The 20,980-nt window shown below is 44.0% G+C and overlaps 1 protein-coding gene across 4 annotated transcripts in view; it reads right to left on the bottom strand.

The window, feature by feature from the left end:
• Nucleotides 1-20,980, bottom strand: part of ADAM23 (ADAM metallopeptidase domain 23) — a 188,659-nt gene that overhangs the window by 166,832 nt on the left and 847 nt on the right. For 3 of the 4 annotated variants that reach the window (XM_040476003.1, XM_040476002.1, XM_040476004.1), the window contains exon 1: nt 19,516-19,732. In XM_040476003.1, the coding sequence (XP_040331937.1) occupies nt 19,516-19,629 (114 nt within the window). In that variant the 5' untranslated portion in view covers nt 19,630-19,732. Of the gene's footprint in view, nt 1-19,515; nt 19,734-20,896 lie in introns of those variants that run through there. The other variant, XM_040476005.1, reaches the window with a different exon arrangement.

The following is a 20,980-nucleotide window of genomic DNA, read 5'->3' as shown; positions in this document are numbered from 1 at the left end:
TTCAGAGCCTGGAGCCTGTTTCGGATTCTGTGTCTCCCTCTCCCTCTGACCTTCCCCCGTTCATGCTCTCTCTCTGTCTCAAAAATAAATAAACGTTAAAAAAAAATTTAAAAAAAAAGATAATTGACTACAAACATAACACTAATGCCTAATGATTTTGAATTTCCCACACTTGGGTTTCCCCTTCTTTTTTTTTTTTTTTATTTAAATGTTTTTATTTATTTTTAAGACAGAGAGAGATAGAGCATGCGTGGGGAAGGGCAGAGAGAGAGGGAGACACAGAATCTGAAGCAGGCTCCAGGCTTTAAGCCATCAGCACAGAACCTGACACGGGGCTTGAACTCACGGACTGCGAGATCATGACCTGAGCCGAAGTCCAATGCTTAACCAACTGAGCCACCCAGGTGCCCCGGTTTCCCCTTCTTACACCCACTGCACCAAACTCCCCACTGCCTCCAAACAGGCCAGAGCCTTTGCCTGCTGACTCTGTAGGTGTCCTTCACCCTCCACCCTCCACCCCCTCTCCACCTCCTGAAAACTTACCTCCTAACTGCTCCTTAGGGCCAGCTCAATTGTTTCTTCCTCCATGAGGTTTTCTTGGACTTTCCTGGGTGCCCACAGATTTTTGTTCTTACAACTGGCAACTGCACTGACACGAACCACTCACCACCAACTGCCTTGTTTCTGATGCCCATTCAATTATGAGCAATGGTAGGGACTGGGCGTTACTCTTTGCCACTTCTCTCAGAGTCTAGCATGGTGCCTGATCCCTAACAGGTACTCAAGGGGCACTTTGGTGTCTCAGTCAATTAAACATCCGACTCTTGGTTTTGGCTCAGGTTATCATCTCCCGATTCATGGGTACGAGCCCTGCGTCAGGTTCTGCGCTAACGGTGCAGAGCCTACTTAAGATTCTCTCCCTCTCTCTCTGCCCCTCCCCTGCTTGTGCTTGCTTGCTCGCTCTCTCTTTCTCTCTCTCAAAAATAAATAAACACTTAAAAAAAAGAGTTACTCAATAAATGTTTGCTGAACCAAGCAGAACTGAATGTCTAACAGATGTAAATCTGATTTATTGGAAACCATGAGTGGATACACCTCTTGTTCCACCATTGAGAACTAACCCACAGCAATAACAAAAACTACCACGTGGTCAGCTCTTGATTATCCACATTAATGGTTAATAATGGGTGACAGTGATAGGGATGATCTAAGAACTGTTGACATAGATAATTTCACTCTTTTAGGTAACGTAAATATATAGCAAGTGTGATTTATCCAGCACTAAAAACTCAAGATCAAAATTATCTCTCCACTGATATGTCACTATGCCAAAAATTCTCAACAGTAACATGAGGACCTTTTGAATTCCAATTCGATTATGACATGAAATTTCACAGAAAGCACTGTACTCTTTCTATCATATGAGTGTCCAATCCTCAATTCATTCAACAGCTATTTAGTGACAGCCTACAACATGCCAGGAATTACATACAAAACCATTACAAGCCTGAATTTTATATACTACGATTTTGTAATAGCTGCTTAGGAACACCTGGAAAACCGGGATAGAACGGTGAGGCCAGCACAAAAGTTTGTAATATCATATAACCTAACGGTCACCGCTGTACCAATTCTGCGAAAGGACCCTGTAACTCATTCTGCTGTCCCACACCAAGCACAAGGGAGCACCTGGCTTCTGGATGGTGAGGAAATGTGGAACCAGCCTTGTTCTGCATTAGAGTGGGATGTAATAACGATCATCATGATCTAAACTCATTTAAACATCTCTCTTCTCTCTCTTCAATCTGGGGTGGTGGAGAGTAGATCTGATAAGGAGAACAACTTTTGTTTCTCTGAACTGCTGCTAGACTTTTTACAGTGTAAGAGCCCTGCTCCCACCCAGAGTCCAGACATTTAGATAAGGACTCGAGTGTAGGATTCCCAACTGGCAATGCGGACGGAATATGGGCAGAGTTTGTATCCCATACAATTACTCTGAGCCGCAAATGGCTTATGAACTTCCTCTCCCAGACTGCTCAGTCTCTCTAGGAAGGAACCACTACTCGCTAGTGGTCTGTGGAGTTGCTTTGTGCAGCTCTGTATTATTGCTCCTGCCAGGTACTGTCTCGAGTCCCCACCCTAAATTGAGAGTGCTGTGCAAGGTCAGACTCTGCCGCAGAGAACAACCAGCAGAACTCAGTCTGAGGTGGATGGGTTTCCCATTAGTCTCTAAACGAGACCCCACTGTGTGTTGGGTCTGGAGATGATGGGCTATGATTATATGCAAAAGTTCAGCGTTGAGCCAAGGTGAGATAACTAAGGATGATCCTTCAGGCAGGGACCAGCTATCAGGTCCTAGGAACTAAGGAGAGTTTCCCTAGGTCAGTGCCAAAAGGGGAGGCAGGCTGCTGGGCCCAGTGCATCTGTAATCAGGACCACGTGCCGAGCTTGGGAAACCAGCCCTATCCCGTGACATCTCTACCAGGGGCGTCATGGCAGCCGGGTGAGCAAACACTGCCAAGGCAAGCTTCTTCTACATTGCTTCTACATTCCTGGCTGCTGTCACAGATTGTCCCCAACTCCCTGGGATACCAGAAGTCCCACCCCTGCCATGGTGCAGCAAAAAACAAATTCTCAATTAAGTAGGGCTCCCAAGCATCTGGCACCAGTCCCTCCCAAGTTCCCAGAAGAGGTCAGATTCTTGTAAGACCCCTGCTCAAATGGCTTAGGTTTTACTTAGCACAGTGGCATACATATATGCCTAATCACTAATGCTATGTTCTTGGGGCTTGGGGGCTTTCCCCAGTACACTGGCTAACATTTCACTAGTGGAGGTGGACCCCAACTCCTTGGAAGTTGACTGGGATACCCTAGCAAAGGAGGCAGCAGCCTATGAGCCAGGGGAAAAAATAACCTCTGTCCCAGGTGTCCCCTGTTATTACCCATCATGCCAAAACATTGAATGACAATCAGCATGAATGAAAAACAGAGACACCTAACTATACCATGATACAAATGAAACATTTTCTAGAAAAATTTGCCCAAAGGAAGGAGAAGAAGGGCACTGATTGGCTCTTATGAGTCTTTGGAACTGGCCACAAGCTTTTGCCTACAGCAGCTGAGATGCACCAGCTGGCTAGACTGGTCAAAGACCCCAAAATTCATAATTTGTTTAAAAATCCCAAAGTAGTGAGGGCCCTTAGAGACACCTTAAAGGAGCCCCCAGATTTTTCACCACAGCAAGGGCACTCCCAAATGCATTAAGCCACCAGGAGAGGAGACACAAATGAAACAAAAAAAAAGGGGGGGGGGATGGGTTCTGAGGAAGAGACCACCCCACACCTCCAGAGTCCACAGGAATAAGGAGGAAGACACTGCCTCTCCCGACTTGGATTTTTATAGCTTGGCATGGGGCCCATCTGCCTGTTGCGTTATCACCAAGTTTAGGGTCACTACAAGTAGGCAACTCTAGAGGAAGCGCACCTCCTCTTATGTCAAATTGGGATGGGTTGATGGGTATATCATTTTGCTGAGTATCATGGTCTCACGGGCTCCCTGACCATTTCCAACCCAGAGGAGATGCCCTTAGGGCCATAATCTAAGTTCTTCTTAAACGGCAACCCCCCCCCCCCGCCACCAGGCATAAGAACATGCTATTACAACTCACAGAAATGTCAGACACAATACAACAGGCTTTAGACTGCTTCAGTGCTGTAGCAAAACATGAAAAAGAATTTTCCTGAAGCCCAAAACTTGTTTGCTAGTAAAGGTGAACAGAACCCACTGCTCCCTCAGCCAGGAAGCCAATGGAGGAGCTCTAGGGGATTTGGGGGTTCCTGGGACTCTTTTCAGTCCTCACCGACAGGTAGTGCCTTGACCCATCCCCCTCCCTCTTGAGATGACCATCAGGCCTCGCTGTATTGGCCACTCTACTCCAGAGATCACCAATCACAGTCCCTGATGACTTAGTCTCTGCACAGCCCAAAAATAAGTTAGAAGCCTTTGCTCGGGCACTGAGGGCACTTCAAGGGACTGTGGGCCGTCCCCTACAAACCCCAATGAGGGCAGATGCCATCGCCCCTCAGAACGCTTCAGGCCCAGTGGCAGGATCCAGGGTCCCATACCCTCATCTCTGAGAGGGGCTGCCAATGCCCCTGCCCTAGGCACCCTGAACTTGTCCCTCCTCTGGGGACTTCCCTAATTATCCATTATGACACACATACCAGACATTTTACCACTTTCATTGACATTGGAGCCCAAATTATAGTGCTGCTCAGGAATCCCTCCAAACATAAGCCAGGGACAAGGAGTAACAGGATAGTACAAGGTATTCGTTTTCTATTGGATGTCACTACTGGAACAATATTTATGAAAAATCTTTTAGTGGCGATGGCCCCTTTGGCTCTACCCTTTCCTGTTACAGGTGTGGTTGCCTTGACATGCCATTGTGCCATCTGGAACAAACCCAAATTCTTGATCTTTCTAGTGGGAGCTGTATACCGGAGTCCATATGACTGCTAGTTCCCAATTAAGATGTTAAATGCCCCCCAAATATCTCTTGTGACAGGGGACAGAGGGACAGCAGTCTATAATTCAAGATTTATTAAAGGAGGAAGTCATTAAACACACCATTTCTCCTTTCAATTCTCCCATCTGGCTGATATTAAAGCCCACTACTAATGAGTGGTGTCTTACAGCCAACTACTGAAATTTAAATGCTCAGGCGCCCCCTGTTATGAGAGCTCAGGCTCCCATTCTCAATATTTTCCAGTTAACTGAGGACATCCAGAGGGCTCCAGGGCACTACTTTGCCATGATGGATCTAGCTAATACGTTGTGTTCAGTATCGGTCACTGAGGAGTCCCAATGGCATTTCACCTTCACGTTTGAAGGCACCCAAAATACCTTCACCTGGCTGCCTATGGGCTATCTTAACAGCTGGCTATTGCCCACAGTCTTGGCCAGCAAGACCTGAATACCCTCACAGTGTCACTTGCACCACCTGGTGTTGTAATGATGACATTTTAATGTAGGGCCCATCGGAGGATGGGGTGGGAGAGGCCCCAACACAGCTGGTGACCCACCCACACCATAGAGGGTAGGCTACTGCCCCACATAAAATTCAAGGACAAGCCACAACTGTTTAATTTTTGAGTATTAACTGGTCCTCCAAATGCCGAGAAATTTCCTTTGTGGTTAAATGTGAGTTAGTAACTCCTCAGCTCTCCATCATACTATGGCAAGTCCAACGTGTCTTATCATATTTTGGAGACAACACATCATTCTTAAACCCATTTATGCAGTTACATGCAAATCCCCCACATTTACTGGGGAGAGACTCAACAACAGCCTTACCGCTGGCACAAAGATCAATTCATCAGTTGACCCTCAGATCCCCACAGCTCCTCCTTCTGGGTTGAGGCACTGGCCACCATGGACTATGCACCTTGGAGTCTATCTATGAACTAAATACAGCTCCTCCTGGCTGCCTTACGGGCTTCTGCACCTTATGGCTGCCTTCCACAGGCACCCACTACACCCCCTTAGAACATCAAATTCTGGACGCTTGTTGGGCTTTGATAGAAACAGAGGCTTTCCAAGGAGAGAATCATGAAAGCAGCAAGGGAAAAAAAGTCCTTAACCTACAAGGGAAGACAGATCAGGTTTGCAGCAGACCTATCCACAGAAACTTGGCAGGCCAGAAAGGAGTGGCAGGATATATTCAATGTGCTGAATCAGAAAAGTATGCAGCCAAGAACTCTTTATCCAGCAAGGCTGTCATTCAAAATAGAAGGAGAGATAAAAAGTTTTCCAGACAAACAAAAATTAAAGGAGTTTGTGACCACTAAACTAGCCCTGCAAGAAATTTTAAGGTGGACTCTCTGGGGGAAGAAAAAATGAATAAATAAATAAATAAACAAATAAACACCAAAAGCAACAAAGATTAGGAAGGACCACAGAACACCACCAGAAACTCCCACTCTACAAGCAACAGAATGGCAATAAATTGATATCTTTCAGTACTCACTCTAAATGTCAATGGGCTAAATGTTCCAATCAAAAGACATAGGGTAACAGGATGAATAAGAAAACAAGATCCATCTATATGCTGTTTACAAGAGACCCACTTTAGACCTAAAGACACCTTCAGATTGTCAGTAAGGGGATGGGGAACCATCTATCATGCTAATGGTCGCCAAAAGAAAGCCAGAGTAGCCACACTTATATCAGACAATCTAGATTTTAAAATAAATACTGTATCAAGATATGAAGAAGGGCATTATATCATAATTAAGCGGTCTATCCACCAAGAAGACCTAACAATTGTAAACATTTATGCACCAAATGTGGCAGCACCCAAATATATAAATCAATTAATCACAAACATAAAGAAACTCATTGGTAGTAATACCATAATAGTAGGAGACTTCAACACCTCACTCACAGCAATGGACAGATCATCTAATCAAAAAATCAACAAGGAAACAATGGCTTTGAATGACACACTGGACCAGATGGACTTAAAAGATATATTCAGAATGTTCATCCTAAAGCAGCAGAATATACATTCTTCTCCAGTGTACATGGAACGTTCTCCAGAATAGACCACATACTGGGACACAAATCAGCTCTCAGCAAGTACAAAAAGATCAAGATCATACCATGCATACTTTCAGACCACAACATTATGAAACTCGAAATCAACCACAAGAAAAAATTTGGAAAGGTAACAAATACCTGGAGACTAAAGAACATCCTACTAAGGAATGAATGGGCCAACCAAGAAGTTAAAGAGGAAATTAAAAAGTATACGGAAGCCAATGAAAATGATAACACCAACACCCAAAACCTCTGGGATGCAGCAAAGGTGGTCATAAGAGGAAAGTATATAGCAATCCAGGCCTTCCTAAAGAAGGAAGAAAGATCTCAGATACACAACCTAACCTTAAGCCTTAAGGAGCTGGAAAAAGAACAGCAAATAAAACAAAACCAGCAGAAGACAGGAAATAATAAAGATTAGAGCAGAAATTAATGCTATCGAAACAAAAAAAAAAAAAAAAAAAACAGTAGAACAGATCAATGAAACCAGAATCTGGTTCTTTGAAAGAATTAACAAAATTGATAAACCACTAGGCAGTTTGATCAAAAAGAAAAAGGAAAGGACCCAAATAAGTAAAATCAAGAATGAAAGAGGAGAGATCACAACCAACACAGCAGAAATAAAAACAATAATAAGAGAATATTATGAGCAATTATATGCCAATAAAATGGGCAATCTGGAAGAAATGGACAAATTCCTAGAAACATGTACACTACCAAAACTGAAACAGGAAGAAATAGAAAATTTGAACAGACCCGTACCCAGTAAAGAAATCAAATTAGCAATCAAAAATCTCCCAAAAAACAACAGTCCAGGGCCAGATGGCTTTCCATGGGAATTCTACCAAACATTAAAGAAAGAGTTAACACCTATTCTCTTGAGCTGTTCCAAAAAATAGAAATGGAAGGAAAACTTTCAAACTCTTTCCATGAGGCCAGCATTACCTTGATTTCAAACCAGACAGAGACCCCACTAAAAAGAACTATAGACCAATTTCCCTGTTGAACATGCATGTGAATATCCTCAACAAGATATTAGCCAACCAGATCCAACAATACACTAAAAAAATTATTCACCACGACCAAGTGGGATTTTATACCTGGGATGCAGGACTAGTTCAATATCCACAAAACAATTAACGTGATTCATCACATCAATAAAAGAAAGGACAAGAACCATATGATCCTCTCAATAGATGCAGAGAAAGCATTTGACAAAATACAGCATCCTTTCTTGATGAAAAACCCTCAAGAAAGTAGGGATAGAGGGATCATACCTCAAGATCATAAAAGCCATATATGAACAACCCAATGCTAATATCATCCTCAACGGGGAAAAACTGTGAGCTTTCCCCCTAAGATCAAGAACAAGACAGGGATGTCCAATCTCACCACTGTTATTCAACATAGTATTGGAATCTTAGCCTCAGCAATCAGACAACACAAAGAAATAAAAGGCATCCAAATCGGCCAGGAGGAGGTCAAACTTTCACTCTTCGCAGATGACATGATACTCTATATGGAAAACCCAAAATATTCCACCAAAAAACTGCTAGAACGGACTCATGAATTCAGCAAAGTTGCAGGTTATAAAATTAATGCACAGAAATCGGTTGCATTTGTATTCACCAACAATGAAGCAACAGAAAAAGAAATCAAGGAATCAATCCCATTTACAATTGTACCAAAAACCATAAAATACCTAGGAATAAATCTAACCAAAGAGGTGAAAAACCTATACACTGAAAACTATAGAAAGCTTATGAAATAAATTGAAGAAGACACACACAAAAAATGGAAAAAGATTCCATACTCCTAGATAGGAAGAAAAAATATTGTTAAAATGTCAATACTACCCAAAGCAATCTACATATTCAATGCAATTCCTAACAAGATAACATGAGTATTCTTCACAGAGCTAGAACAAACAATCCTAAAATTTGTATGGAACCAGAAAAGACCCTGAATAACCAAAGAAATCTTGAAAAAGAAAAACAAAGCAGGAGGCATCACAATCCCGGATGTCAAGCTATACTACAAAGCTGTAATCATCAAGACAGTATGGCACTGGCACAAGAACAGACACTCAGATCAATGGAACAGAATAGAGAACCCAGAAATGGACACACAAACGGAGGGCCAACTAATCTTTGACAAAGCAGGAAAGAATATCCAATGGAATAAAGACAGTCTCTTCAGCAAGTGGTGCTGGGAAAACTGGACAGCAACATGCAGAAGAATGAACCTGGACCATTTTCTTACACCAGACACAAAAATAAACTCAAAATGGATGAAAGACCTAAATGTAAGACAAGAAGCCATCAAAATCCTCGAGGAGAAAGCAGGCAAAAACCTCTTTGATCTTGGCCGAGCAACTTCTTACTCAACACGTCTCTGGAGGCAAGGGAAACAAAAGCAAAAATGAACTGTTGGGACCTCATCAAAATAAAAAGCTTCTGCACAGCGAAGGAAACAATCAGCAAAACTAAAGGGCAACCGACAGAATGGGAGAAGATATTTGCAAATGACATATCAGATAAAGGGTTAGTATCCAAAATCTAGAAAGAACTTATCAAACTCAACACCCAAAACAAACAAATAATCCAGTGAAGAAATGGGCAAAAGACATGAACAGACACTTCTCCAAAGAAGACATCCAGATGGCCAACCAACACATGAAAAAATGCTCAACCTCACTCACCATCAGGGAAATACAAATCAAACCAGAATGAGATACCACCTAACACCTGTCAGAATGGCTAACATTAACAACTCAGGCAACAACAGATGTTGATGAGGATGAGGAAAAAAAGGCTCTCTTTTGCATTGTTGGTGGGAATGCAAGGGGTGCAGCCACTCTGGAAAACAGTATGGAGGTTCCTCAAAAATAAAAATAGAACTACCTTATGACCCAGCAATTGCACTACTAGGTATTTATCCAAGGGATATAGGTGTGTTGTTTCAAAGGGACACATGTACCCCAATGTTTACAGCAGCACTATTAACAATAGCCAAAGTATGGAAACAGCCCAAATGTCCATTGATGGATGAATGGATAAAGAAGATGTGGTATGTATATACACAATGGAGTATTACTCGGCAATCAAAAAGAATGAAATCTGGCCATTTGCAACTACATGGATGGAACTGGAGGGTGTTATGCTAAGCGAAATTAGTCAGAGAAAGACAAAAATCATATGACTTCACTCATATGAGGACTTTAAGAGACAAAACAGATGAACATAAGGGAAGGGAGGAAAAATAATACAAAAGCAGGGAGGGGGACAAAACATTAAGAGACTTTTAAATATGGGGAAGAAACAGAGGGTTATGGGAGGGGTTGTGGGAAGGGGGATGGGCTAAATGGGTAAGGGGCATTAAGGAATCTATTCCTGAAATCATTGTTGCACTATACGCTAACTAATTTGGATGTAAATTTTAAAAAATTAAATTAAAAAACAAAGGAAAGAAACAGAGGCTTTTGTGGGAATGGAGCCTATTGTCCTTTATACCCACATTACCATTATGACATGGACAAGGGATGCCTCCCAATGGAGGCTCACACAGCTATAAACGCCTCTCTGCTAAAACGGGAATGGTTCCTTCAGAAACAGATTAAACCTGATGTGACGGGTCTTTCCAAATTACAGGAGGATGTGACTTCCCCATTCCTCAGTCCTCTCGGTCCCCTTGAAGAACTGATGGACAGTGTGTTCATTGCCTTAGTCCCTGGTGACCTGGGATAACCCCAGGGAAGAGCTGATGGAATGAGAAGGGGAGTCTGTGTATTTCCCCAATGGCAGCGCCACCACTGTACCCAGTGGGGCCTTCTGGAGAACAACATACTATCCTGCCAGCAGCACCACACTTACCAAAGATGGCCAATCGGGTCAGCTCAGCTCGCTGAGCTTGTAGCAGTACAAATGGCTGTGCAGAGCGCCATTGCCCATGACAAGCCTCTTGTCCATATTTTTACTGACTCATGGGAGGTTGCTAATGGACTGGAGTTTTGATCAGGCCAATGGCAGCAGGACAATTTTCCCATTCAAGGCCATCCCATTGGGGGTGCCCCAACTTGAAGGGACATTGGCCAGGCACTAGTCATAATTGAGGTTACCCACTTCCAGCACATTCAAAGGCTATCACTCCAGGGGCTGTCTTTAACTGAAAGGTGGATGCCCTGGCTAGGTCACTACCAGTTGGAGCTCAGCCACCAACTCTTTACCAGTGAGTCCACCGGCTCCACTTGCTCCACCCACCATCACCAAACTACAGCCCCTCTCCGCCCCCCAACCCCCGCCCACACACACACATGCATCAGTCAATTGTTGGCTCCACCATTCTGACCTTTCTTAGTCACCACTTCCATGCTCCTTATTCCCTGGCCAAAGGGTCCCTTATCTCTTCAGGTCATGGGGGAGCTGCTGCCACAATGACCTGGGCCCACCAGAGGGCATTCTGCTTGTTCTGAATTGCAGATTATGCTCCTAAACCAAAGACTGCACACTGCCCTGTCATGCTGCAGTTCTGGAAGGGGACCACTCTCTTCGCCTCTGGGGGTTAATTTCATAGGGCCATTCCCTCTGTCAGCAGGCACTATCCACTTGACAATTAGCGTATGGATAGTTCTACTGGCCTACTGCTTGCTACACCTCTCTGTAGAGGTGGCAGGTAATCTCTTTCTTTTCTAAGTACATCCTGTCCCTGTTTGGCCCTCCAGACATCACTGACTCAGATCAAGGATCTCATTTTATTGCCCATATAACACCGCACTGGGCTCTCCTACAGGGTATCCAGTGGTACTTTCATCTCCCAAGTTGCCCCTTAAGTTACAGGGTAGTAATTGGACTCCTAAATGGACTTTCTGGCTGCCAGGGCACTTACCACTTTAAACTCTAGGCCATACGGCCAGCATGGTCATCATACCAACTGGGCTCACCAGGCCATGCTGCCTGTGACTGTGATCGTGGGGGAATTTGATGCCTTCATCTTACAGGACAATATTACCTACATTTTTCCCAACAGTTCTGAGTCCCGTCACAGACTTAAAATGTTGATCATCTCACCTTCCAAAATTCCTTGGCAACCCAATCAGGGGCAAGGGGGCTATGACCCCCTGGTCATAGTTAGTCCTGGCCCATAAGAACATCGACCTGCTGTGCTGCTGTTGGAGCACACTTACCTGCTTGACATGCAAATTCCGCCTGAAATTCCAAGGTATGGTGGCTTTAGTGGAGGGCTGCTTTCTCCTAACCATACCTCCCCAAAGGAGGTGGAAATACTTGCACCAAGACCCACTAAAGGGATGGCGTGGAGCTCTAAAAGGGATGGGGTGGAGGCACTCAGGCTGGTTGACACCAGCATGAGGACATGACAGCATGGCGATACAATTACACCACTTGGCCCTACCCCGCTTTGGAGGAGGCTACCAATGAACTGTTGACCCACAACAACCCCTTAATAAATCTTCACATGGGGCAGTCAGTGGGGAGGTGCAAAACTATAAAATACAGATGCTCACTGCTGCTGGCCTTACTCTGGGACTTGAGTGCCCTCCGGGTCATAGGGCTTCTCCTCAGCCCAGAGAAGCAACACTACAAAGTCGCCGGACCATAAAGCACTCACTCACAGTTGCATCCCAGCATGGAAGGACAGCACGTGTTGGAAGTCAGCCCTTAGAGGTGTGGCACCCAAAAGCCACCAGGTATGGATGTTAGCTTAAAGGCCACCAGCCCTGCTTACATGTTCACAGATATCCTGACCTCTGGGTACTGGCCATTACATTGCCCTAATTTCAACCCTAATTGGCTGATAGGCTTATGTAGTTCAGACTCATCTCTGGTAATAGATAGCCAAACATTAAATGGTTGGGACCATATAACTAAGTTTTCTTTAAACCAAGCTACACATGTGCCTCCAACCCTTACTACTTATGGATGGAGACCTCCTTGGAGAAGGGTACTGCCTAATTATTTACAAGGTGCACCCAACGACCCCTCAGATTTACTGAGAATTTGTGATACTAGTAAATGCTCCTGATGGTTCAAGCAAACCTTAATCTGGGCACCCCAAATCTCTGCAACCTTATTAGACCCCTTGATCCCTCAGTTCCCCTCCTGGGTAACTACCTGAGAGAGCCACCCCTCTCTCTGGGATGGCTCCCTCCACCGGTGGCAACGCTGGAGATGACAACACCCAAGCCCACAACGTCATGGGACACAACCTCATCCCAAACACCGCCTCTGCAACCTTCCACTATGGCAGAGATGACACCCAGAAAAGACACAGCAGACTTGGTTGAGGAACTGAACACCTGTTTATCTAAACTCCCTAGTGATGACCCCCTTGGGGGGTATTTTGCAGTTAACAACGTGTTTACCCCAGAACCTCCTGCTTACCACAATGCTGGCTGCTCAGGTGTGGGGTGGGACTCTGGCTGCCGAGCTGCTCTCTGCTGTGCCTATGAGTTTGGCAAGGCCAGGGTATGAGTCCATCTCACAACCTTATGGGAGCCCTTTTAAACACTTCACTCGGTTGCCTGCCTTCCCCACACCCATTAGATTGGCCCACATTATGCATCCTCCTGGGGCTCAGTGAATTTAACTTCCATTGAGAGGACCCCTTCCTGACTGCAGATCCTGCCACCACCGCAGCATCCCCTTCTACACCCGCTGGAAGGACCACAGTTATAGGGTCACCTCTCCACACCCCCCTGGGGGGACCCTCCCACACAGCCACTACTCAGAGCTCCTGTTCAAGCCCTCCAATATAGTCTTAATATATTTACACAATGGACAGAAATCAAGCTCATTTGGGGGGGGGGGGCTGCTGTAACTGCTGGGCATGTTACCGAGCTCAGCAAAGGCTATTTCCCAAGTTTCTACTCAGCTGATTTATTGACTCGGCCCCCATTTGCCCAACAGAAGGCACTCAACCGGTCCCTGCAGCTTGCCCGCAGCTCTCTGTGGTGCTCAACTGCTCCCATGCAGGACACTTTTCGAGACAGCATGTGGCACCTGCAGGAGTCTGTCCGCATGTGCCCTTTACAATCCTCCACATCTGCCCCAGGCACCGACACCACACGGATGAATGCAACCTGCACTTTGTCCCAAGGAGCACAGTCCCCATGGTCTTGGTTCTTTCCTCAACCTCCAATACATCTGCATCCCTGCTGGCCCCTGGGAAATCCTGTCTGTCTATATACGTGTACTATAGTCTCCCCAGGACTACCCTCACAAACCACTAAGCAGAACCCTCAGTCTGTCTTCCTGCCTCCCTCACATCAACAGTGTGCAGGGTTCATCCTCATTACGTCAGGTGCAGGCCTGCTACTATCTCTCATAGGGACTGGACAAGGCACTGCTGTATCAGGCACCCAAAAGTGAATTATTAAGGCACACACCCACTGGCCAGCAACTCCGGCTGAATACATTGGGCTGTTACACCAAACCCGAGTCTTTTTAAAGAAGTTTTTTTTTTTTAATGTTTATTTATTTATCTTTGAGAGAGACAGAGACACAGTGAGGGCAGGGGAGGGGCCAGAGGGAGAGAGGGAGACACAGAATCCAAAGCAGGTTCCAGGCTCTGAGCTGTCAGCACAGAGCCCGATGCGGGGCTCGAACCCATGCACCGTGAGACCGTGACCTGAGCCACAGTCAGATGCTTAAGCGACTGAGCCACCCAGGCGCCCCACCAAAACTTTGTTGTTAACGCAACAACAACATGATTCTTTAGCAGAGGTGGTTTTGTATAACCGTTTAGCTTCAGATTACTTATTGGCCGAGGAAGGAGGTATACACGCTGTAAACGGAATCACCTGCTGCATGTGTATTAGTAATTCTGGACAAATTCTGGGAAACTTACAAAAGATGGCCCAACAGGTACAAGTATTTCATAACCTCACCCAAGCGTTTTACCAAACAAATACCTTAACCTTATTCAAGGGCTTTATTTTCTTGGCTGGATCGCAACAAGAGAAGGGAATGGTTATGGACAGGATTTCAAACTGTCACGTGTCTACTGACATTTTGCTTTGTTCAAATGTTCATGGGTTACGTGACCAAAACTCTGCCCGTGCCTTTTAATATCTCCACCATCCTGGCAGTGCCTAAAATTTTTCCTAAAGATTAATTCCTAAGCAGCACAGGGTCAATTGTGATGAGAAAAACAACTTTTTTGTTGTTGTTTCTGAGCTGCTGCCTAAGCATTTTATAGCCTGATAACCCTGCTCACACCCAGAGTCTGGACATTTAGGTAAGAACTTGAGTTCAGGATTCCCACTCTCAGTTCCCGCTTTGGTTTTCCCAGGGCACCTTTTAAAATAACCACTTGGGGGCACCTGGGCGTCTCAGTAGGTTAAATGGCCAACTGTGGATTTCGGCCCAGATCATGATCTCACAGTTCACGGGATCTAGCCCTGCATCAGGCTCTGTGCTGACAGCACAGAGCCTGCTTGGGATGGTGTCTCCCCCTCTCTGCCCCTCCCCTGCTCATGCTCTTTCTCTCAAAATAAATAAACATTTTTAAAAATAAAAAATAAAATAGAATTAGCATTTAGGAGTTAAGCCCTTGAAAACTTAGTGACCTCGGCCCCAAATGCCTCATAAGTAACAGGTGCTTGCTGCTCTGCTGTCTATGTCCTGCTCATTGTGACTTGGGACGGAGGACTGCTCAGGTGCTCAGGGACCTACCTGTCAACCCCTGTGTGGGTGGCTTGTGCCCCCTCATTCTGCATATTCCTAATTCCACACACCAGCTCTGGCTCCCCACAATAGGGAAGGTAACAAAAGATTGAGCTGTGTGCAGGCCAACTAAAGTCAAAGGAGGTGACATTTCTTTTCCCTAGACTCTGTGCTATGCATAGTGTACCTCTTCCATCCCTTCCCAACAGGAAGAGAAAAGAATCCCAAGGGAGCAGGATACAGGGTAAGTAATTTGTTACTAAAGGAAAGTTCCGCGAAAAGGTCTAAAAGGGAAAGAATACACCATCCTAAATATACTTCTTTGACATAAGAACTATTTTAGTCTGATTATTTCTAAGAAACAGCAGACACAGGAGAAGTTCTGAAAACCAGAGCACAAGTTACCCTTTGGTAAGAGTGGTTTCCATTTTATAAGAACTCTCCATTTGTAAGGGTCTCTCTCTCTCTCTCAGGAAGACAATGATTCTAAGCATCTAGAAACTCTCATCAATGGAGAAAGCAGAGTCTTCTCTCACCACTTACTGTGTTTTTCCTGATAGCTTCCCACAACTGGATCCCTACCCACCCACCCCCAACATCTTCTTCTGTCTTTAGCTGAAGATATTATCTAAGGTAGTGACTTGGGCAATTCTGAAGAGTTACTCAGTTTTCCTGGGTCTCCCCCATGCATATAGGAGGTACACATGTTATAAAACTTCTGTTTGTTTTCCTCCTGTTAAGCTGTCTTTTATTGCAGGGTGTGGCTCAGCCCAGAACTTAGAAGGGTAGAGGGAAATTTATTTTTCCTCTTCTACAGGCTCATTAACTTTCTTAGGAACAGATCTCATAGGATTATCTCAGAATGAATGAATGAATGAATGAATGAATGAGTGAGTGAATGAATACAAATTGTTTCTCCCTCTTTTTAAATGTATGTCCATTTAATTAATATATTGCATTAGTGGTTCATAAAATGCTTGCGTTTAGTAATCATCCATTTTTGCTTGTAAATGTCTTGGGGCACCTGGGTGGCTCAGTCAGTTAAGTGACCAACTGTGGCTCCGGTCATGATCTTGAAGTTTGCAAGTTCAAGCCCCACATCAGGCTCTCTGCTATCAGCACAGAGCTGGCTTCAGATCCTCTGCACCCCCACTCTCTCTGCCCCTCCCCGACTTGCGCACGCTAGCGCTCTCTCTCTCTCTCTCTCTCTCTCTCTCAAAAATAAACATTAAAAAATTAAAAAAAGGTAAGTCTTGGTAACAAAGCAAAACTAAATGTTTCCATTTCAGACCCTGAAACTTCTACAAGGTGGTAAACTGACTTCCTAGTAAGGAAAAATTTACACTAATTCATCAGAAAATAAAACTGTCTATAAAGAAACTTGAATTGGGGCAAGCACCAAAACTCAAGGAATATAACCATTTCAATCCAAGGTGACCACATTCCCCATCTGCTCTTGACCATCTCGGTTTATGTCTATTATCCTAGCCTGATAATTAAGCGTGCCCACTGTCACTCTCAAAAATGGCACAGTTGGGACAATAAGTTATTCATCACCTTATCTGGAGACAAAAAGATTCCTAAACAATCTCTGACAAAGAGAACTTTAAGGTTTTCAGAAACACTACTATTACAGAGGTGCTTTGCATCATCTGTTTTTAAACTCGTGAATTGTGAAAGAGTTAATAACATTTTCACTTGCACAGTTGTAAAGTAATAAGGACTGATCAACACTCCATATTTGTGAAATAAATGTAAAACTCTGCCTTGCAACCCTTCTCTGGGAACTTCCCTATCCACCTGTACCCCCGGTCTGAGGATCCACGAGAATGGCACAGTGATTCAGCATTTCTAAGGCATTCATTAAAATGTGTTTGAGTGCAATGAAATCAGGAAAGGAAAAAAAGATACATAATACACATACTAAAATCAAAACTTCTTGTATAAAAGCAAGGATGATGAAACTCTATCGAATCTCTCTTTGCTGAAACGTTTGTAAAGCAGCTGAACTGACAAGTGTCTCCCATGACTATTACTGGCAAGTCAGTTATCTTAAGACACAGCAGGAAACATATGGGACACTTTTTGTCACCTCGTTCCAGAAATGCTTAAAAACAGAAATAAAAGGGAAATCACAGAACACAAAGGGAAATTTCATGACACAAGACGCTGTTTATACCTGTGGCGGCGGGGGGCACTTTTTAGAATCTTGCTTATCTCATGTTAGTGTCTCCTGGGGGTCAGACGGTGCCTTGTCCATCTGTGCACCCTTATCTCTTATCTCTGAATCTTTAGCATACTCCTTTGCACGGGAAAAATGTGCAACCAGTGTGTGTTGAATTGAACTAATAAGAAAAGGAGAAAAACGCTTCCAAATATAATTTCTGTGTATTTTTTTCTAAGATAAAAAGAACCCCCACCACCTCGCCCCAACAGCAAGTATGTGTTCCGTGGTGAGAAATCTACGTGAGTGGCACGACAAGGTTTAACAAACCATATTATCATAAAAATTAAGATATAGAGGAGTCAAACCATGGCCTACCCAAAAAGCAACCACATAACATTAGACCAGAAGATAGGCGTCAGTCATAGCCTTTAAAACTTGAGTTATAAAAATATTCCTCTGAAATATTTTTAAGTCTCAGCTCAGGAGGAATTGAGCATTCTTTGAAATACACTTTAAGGCAAGTTGTGTGTGTGTGTGTGTGTGTGTGTGTGTGTATGTGTGTGTGTTATTCCTCCAACACCCTATGCAAAGGCACCAGAGTTCGAGAGCCTACCACCCAACCACCGAAGGTTTCATTAATTAGGACAGCCAGAAAATGGGTCTCAATGCACTTCTCAAAAGGGCCTTGGATTCGTCTTCCTTAAAGTCACCATCCACTCATCCTATCAACAAGGCAAATGGGCAGACAGGATCCAGGAGTCAACCCATTAAGTTACATAGGAGCAGATGTCATAGGGCTGTGAGAACAGAGTCCTGGAGTTCATCTCAGCCAAGGTGGGTAACAGCCCCATCACAATACTGTGAAACAAAATTAGCTGCTCCAATAATATTCTGTATTGAATAGGAAGCATTTTCTCAGAAACCTGACTTGTAAAAAATAATAAAAATGAAATGTTCAGGCCTCTTGAAGTTTATATTAGGCATTTTACAATCTTTGGAAAATCACCCAAAAGCCTTAAATTTCTAACTCCTCGTTTGTAAAATGGGAATAAATACCATTACCACTTACCTATGTTTTAGAAAACAAATCAAAACAATGATATGAACCACAGATACTTTTCTTAAACACTAGATGCTAGACAGTTACTGCTTTTCTCAATTGAACAGGTATGGTCCAAAGTAAAATATCTGACATACAAACTCTATTCTCTGCTCCTGATAAAGAACACAGGCACTGATGACCAACCCGTTGTATAAATCTGCTTGGCACCCAAAATATTACTAACTCAAATAAAGAGCAGTAAGCAAGAAAAAAAGATCCTTCAAACTCTTTGGACATTAAGCCCCTCATGTTCCGTTGAATGCCTTTTTAAAAATCAGTGTCACCTTCTGAACCAACTGGAAAGTAAAGCAACGACTCACAACGAATGCAGATGAAGTCTGGAAGGACTATGATGGCCCAAACTGGTCTCTATATTACATAAACGGTTTGTATATATTCGCTATCATCTTTTTAAATGCCAAATTGTTTACCTGCTGAAAATATGTCAGAAAAAAAGTATTTTTTACTATGATCAATTAAAGAAATTTAAAATCAAAGTTAAACACTCAGTTTCTACGTGAAAGTGATAGGGACTCTGCAGACAAATAGCCTCGTAGAGCAATCTTCTGTGTGCAGACTGAAAGCAGTTTTCATCATGGGGTGTAGAACACTGCACCCTTATAAAAAGCCTCACAGAAATAAGTCAGGACCATAAACATACTCACTTAACTACCCTTCAGTGTCCAATGCAACTTAAAGACACATGGACCACATTTCAGCTATTGGATTTAAAAAGCCATAAGAAATTCAAATTCCACATCAGTGTCAGAGAGAAAAAAACAAACGGCAATCCTATCCCAGTAGATCCCAGGTTTACTTCCTCCAGTCTCTCCTCTATCATAATATTGATTGATTTCCTAATAAAATGTTGCAGTAAAATTTGTGAAATCGGATTCTTGCAGCAAATCAAATCAAAAGACAACTCTCCGTGGCAGCTACTTTTACATACCCAGACCCATGCCTACCTTGTTATGTTTTTGCTGGTGTCTCGTCTTTGTGTCAAGAACATGATAAGGGCTTTCAGAGTCTTGGTTGATGTAATATATGAGTCTTGAAGGCAGTGTGATTTCTCTCTGCATTGCATTCCTGTAACTGGTATCATTGCTGCTATTCTGTTGCGATGTGTTGTCTTCGTTTGCCAGGACTTCCAAATTTTTTTCTGCAGTTTCATTCCAATGCGGAGCTGGGGTGGGGGGGGTGCACAAAGATACACAAATACACACATATGCCCAATAAATACATACGTACTACAATGTTTTTCCATCAATTGCAAAAACAAAGTTTTCTATTTATAAGCAGGTAAGAAGTAGAGACACAGCAAAGCAAGTTATCCCAACAATGAAATGGCCTGGATAGGTTAACGGCCAGTGAGGCATATACCACGATGTACTATTTATTGTCTTAGTGTTTTTTGTGTGTATTTCTAACCAGTCTCAAATCTACACTTCTAAGTATGGGGAGTCGGGGTGTGGGGGGTGGAATGGACTTGAAGGAAGGCGTTAAATGAACATGCTCAGAGGTTTTGACCCTCTTCTCCATCCCTTGAGTCTACAGAAAGCTCAGTGGGACTCTGACTAGGAGTATCCCGTCGGAGAGCTAAGAATGCTCCTAAGATAACTGGAGTGCTGTATTCATGGGCACGGGTTGTTAATTGATTCATTAAACAAAACAGACAATTCCTTTTTCTTTAAACTTTGAGACGAGCAAAAATTCTCTGCCATAGAGGGAAGCAGGTGCTGGCAGCGTTCCAATTCCTTTTATTTTCCTGCCAAGGCCAGCTTTCTGCTTCCACTGATTTCCAATCATCGACGTATTGAATATCATATTATGTTAACTGTTCATTATAATGACAAGCATTTTGAGAATTACAAACTAAAGGTCTCTCTCTCCGAAGTTTCCCTCCCCCATCTTAAGTCCAACAGCAGTGAATAAACCCAGCAGGCGATGTGAGGGAACAACACATTACCACTATTATTATTACAGCCTCCCGCATTCACATTCAGGCTCTCCACCCAAGAAGCAACTTGCTCCCTCACTGCATTTACCGTCCACCGGTTTCCCCTCCGCCAAGTTACACAGATCGCTGAGGGACCCCGCATCCACTAAATACCTTCCAGTGGAACCGACAGTAATTGGAATGGGTTTTTAGTGAATGCAACAGAAACGGACTTCAAAAAGTGAATTGGAATGAACAGGGGATTGGGAAAGAGGTGGAGAGGCAGGCAGGGTGGCTGGGAAAGGCCGGGCCCGGGACGTGTCCGGAGCGCACGGACCCGCGTGCCCTTCGCTTTCCTCTGCAGGGCCCCGCAGGCAAGGCAATGCAAAGGGCACCGGGGCCATACCCACCGCTGGGTGCAGCAGCCCCCCAGGCACGGGGCCGGGACGAGGTGGCGAGTGGAGGCAGCAGGAGAAGGACGAGGAGCAGGCGGC

Source organism: Herpailurus yagouaroundi, unplaced genomic scaffold (assembly GCF_014898765.1).
Source record: "Herpailurus yagouaroundi ecotype Mexico unplaced genomic scaffold, PumYag 140, whole genome shotgun sequence".
In the NCBI taxonomy this organism is placed as follows: domain Eukaryota; kingdom Metazoa; phylum Chordata; class Mammalia; order Carnivora; family Felidae; genus Herpailurus; species Herpailurus yagouaroundi.
This window is presented reverse-complemented; position numbering and strand designations above follow the sequence as displayed.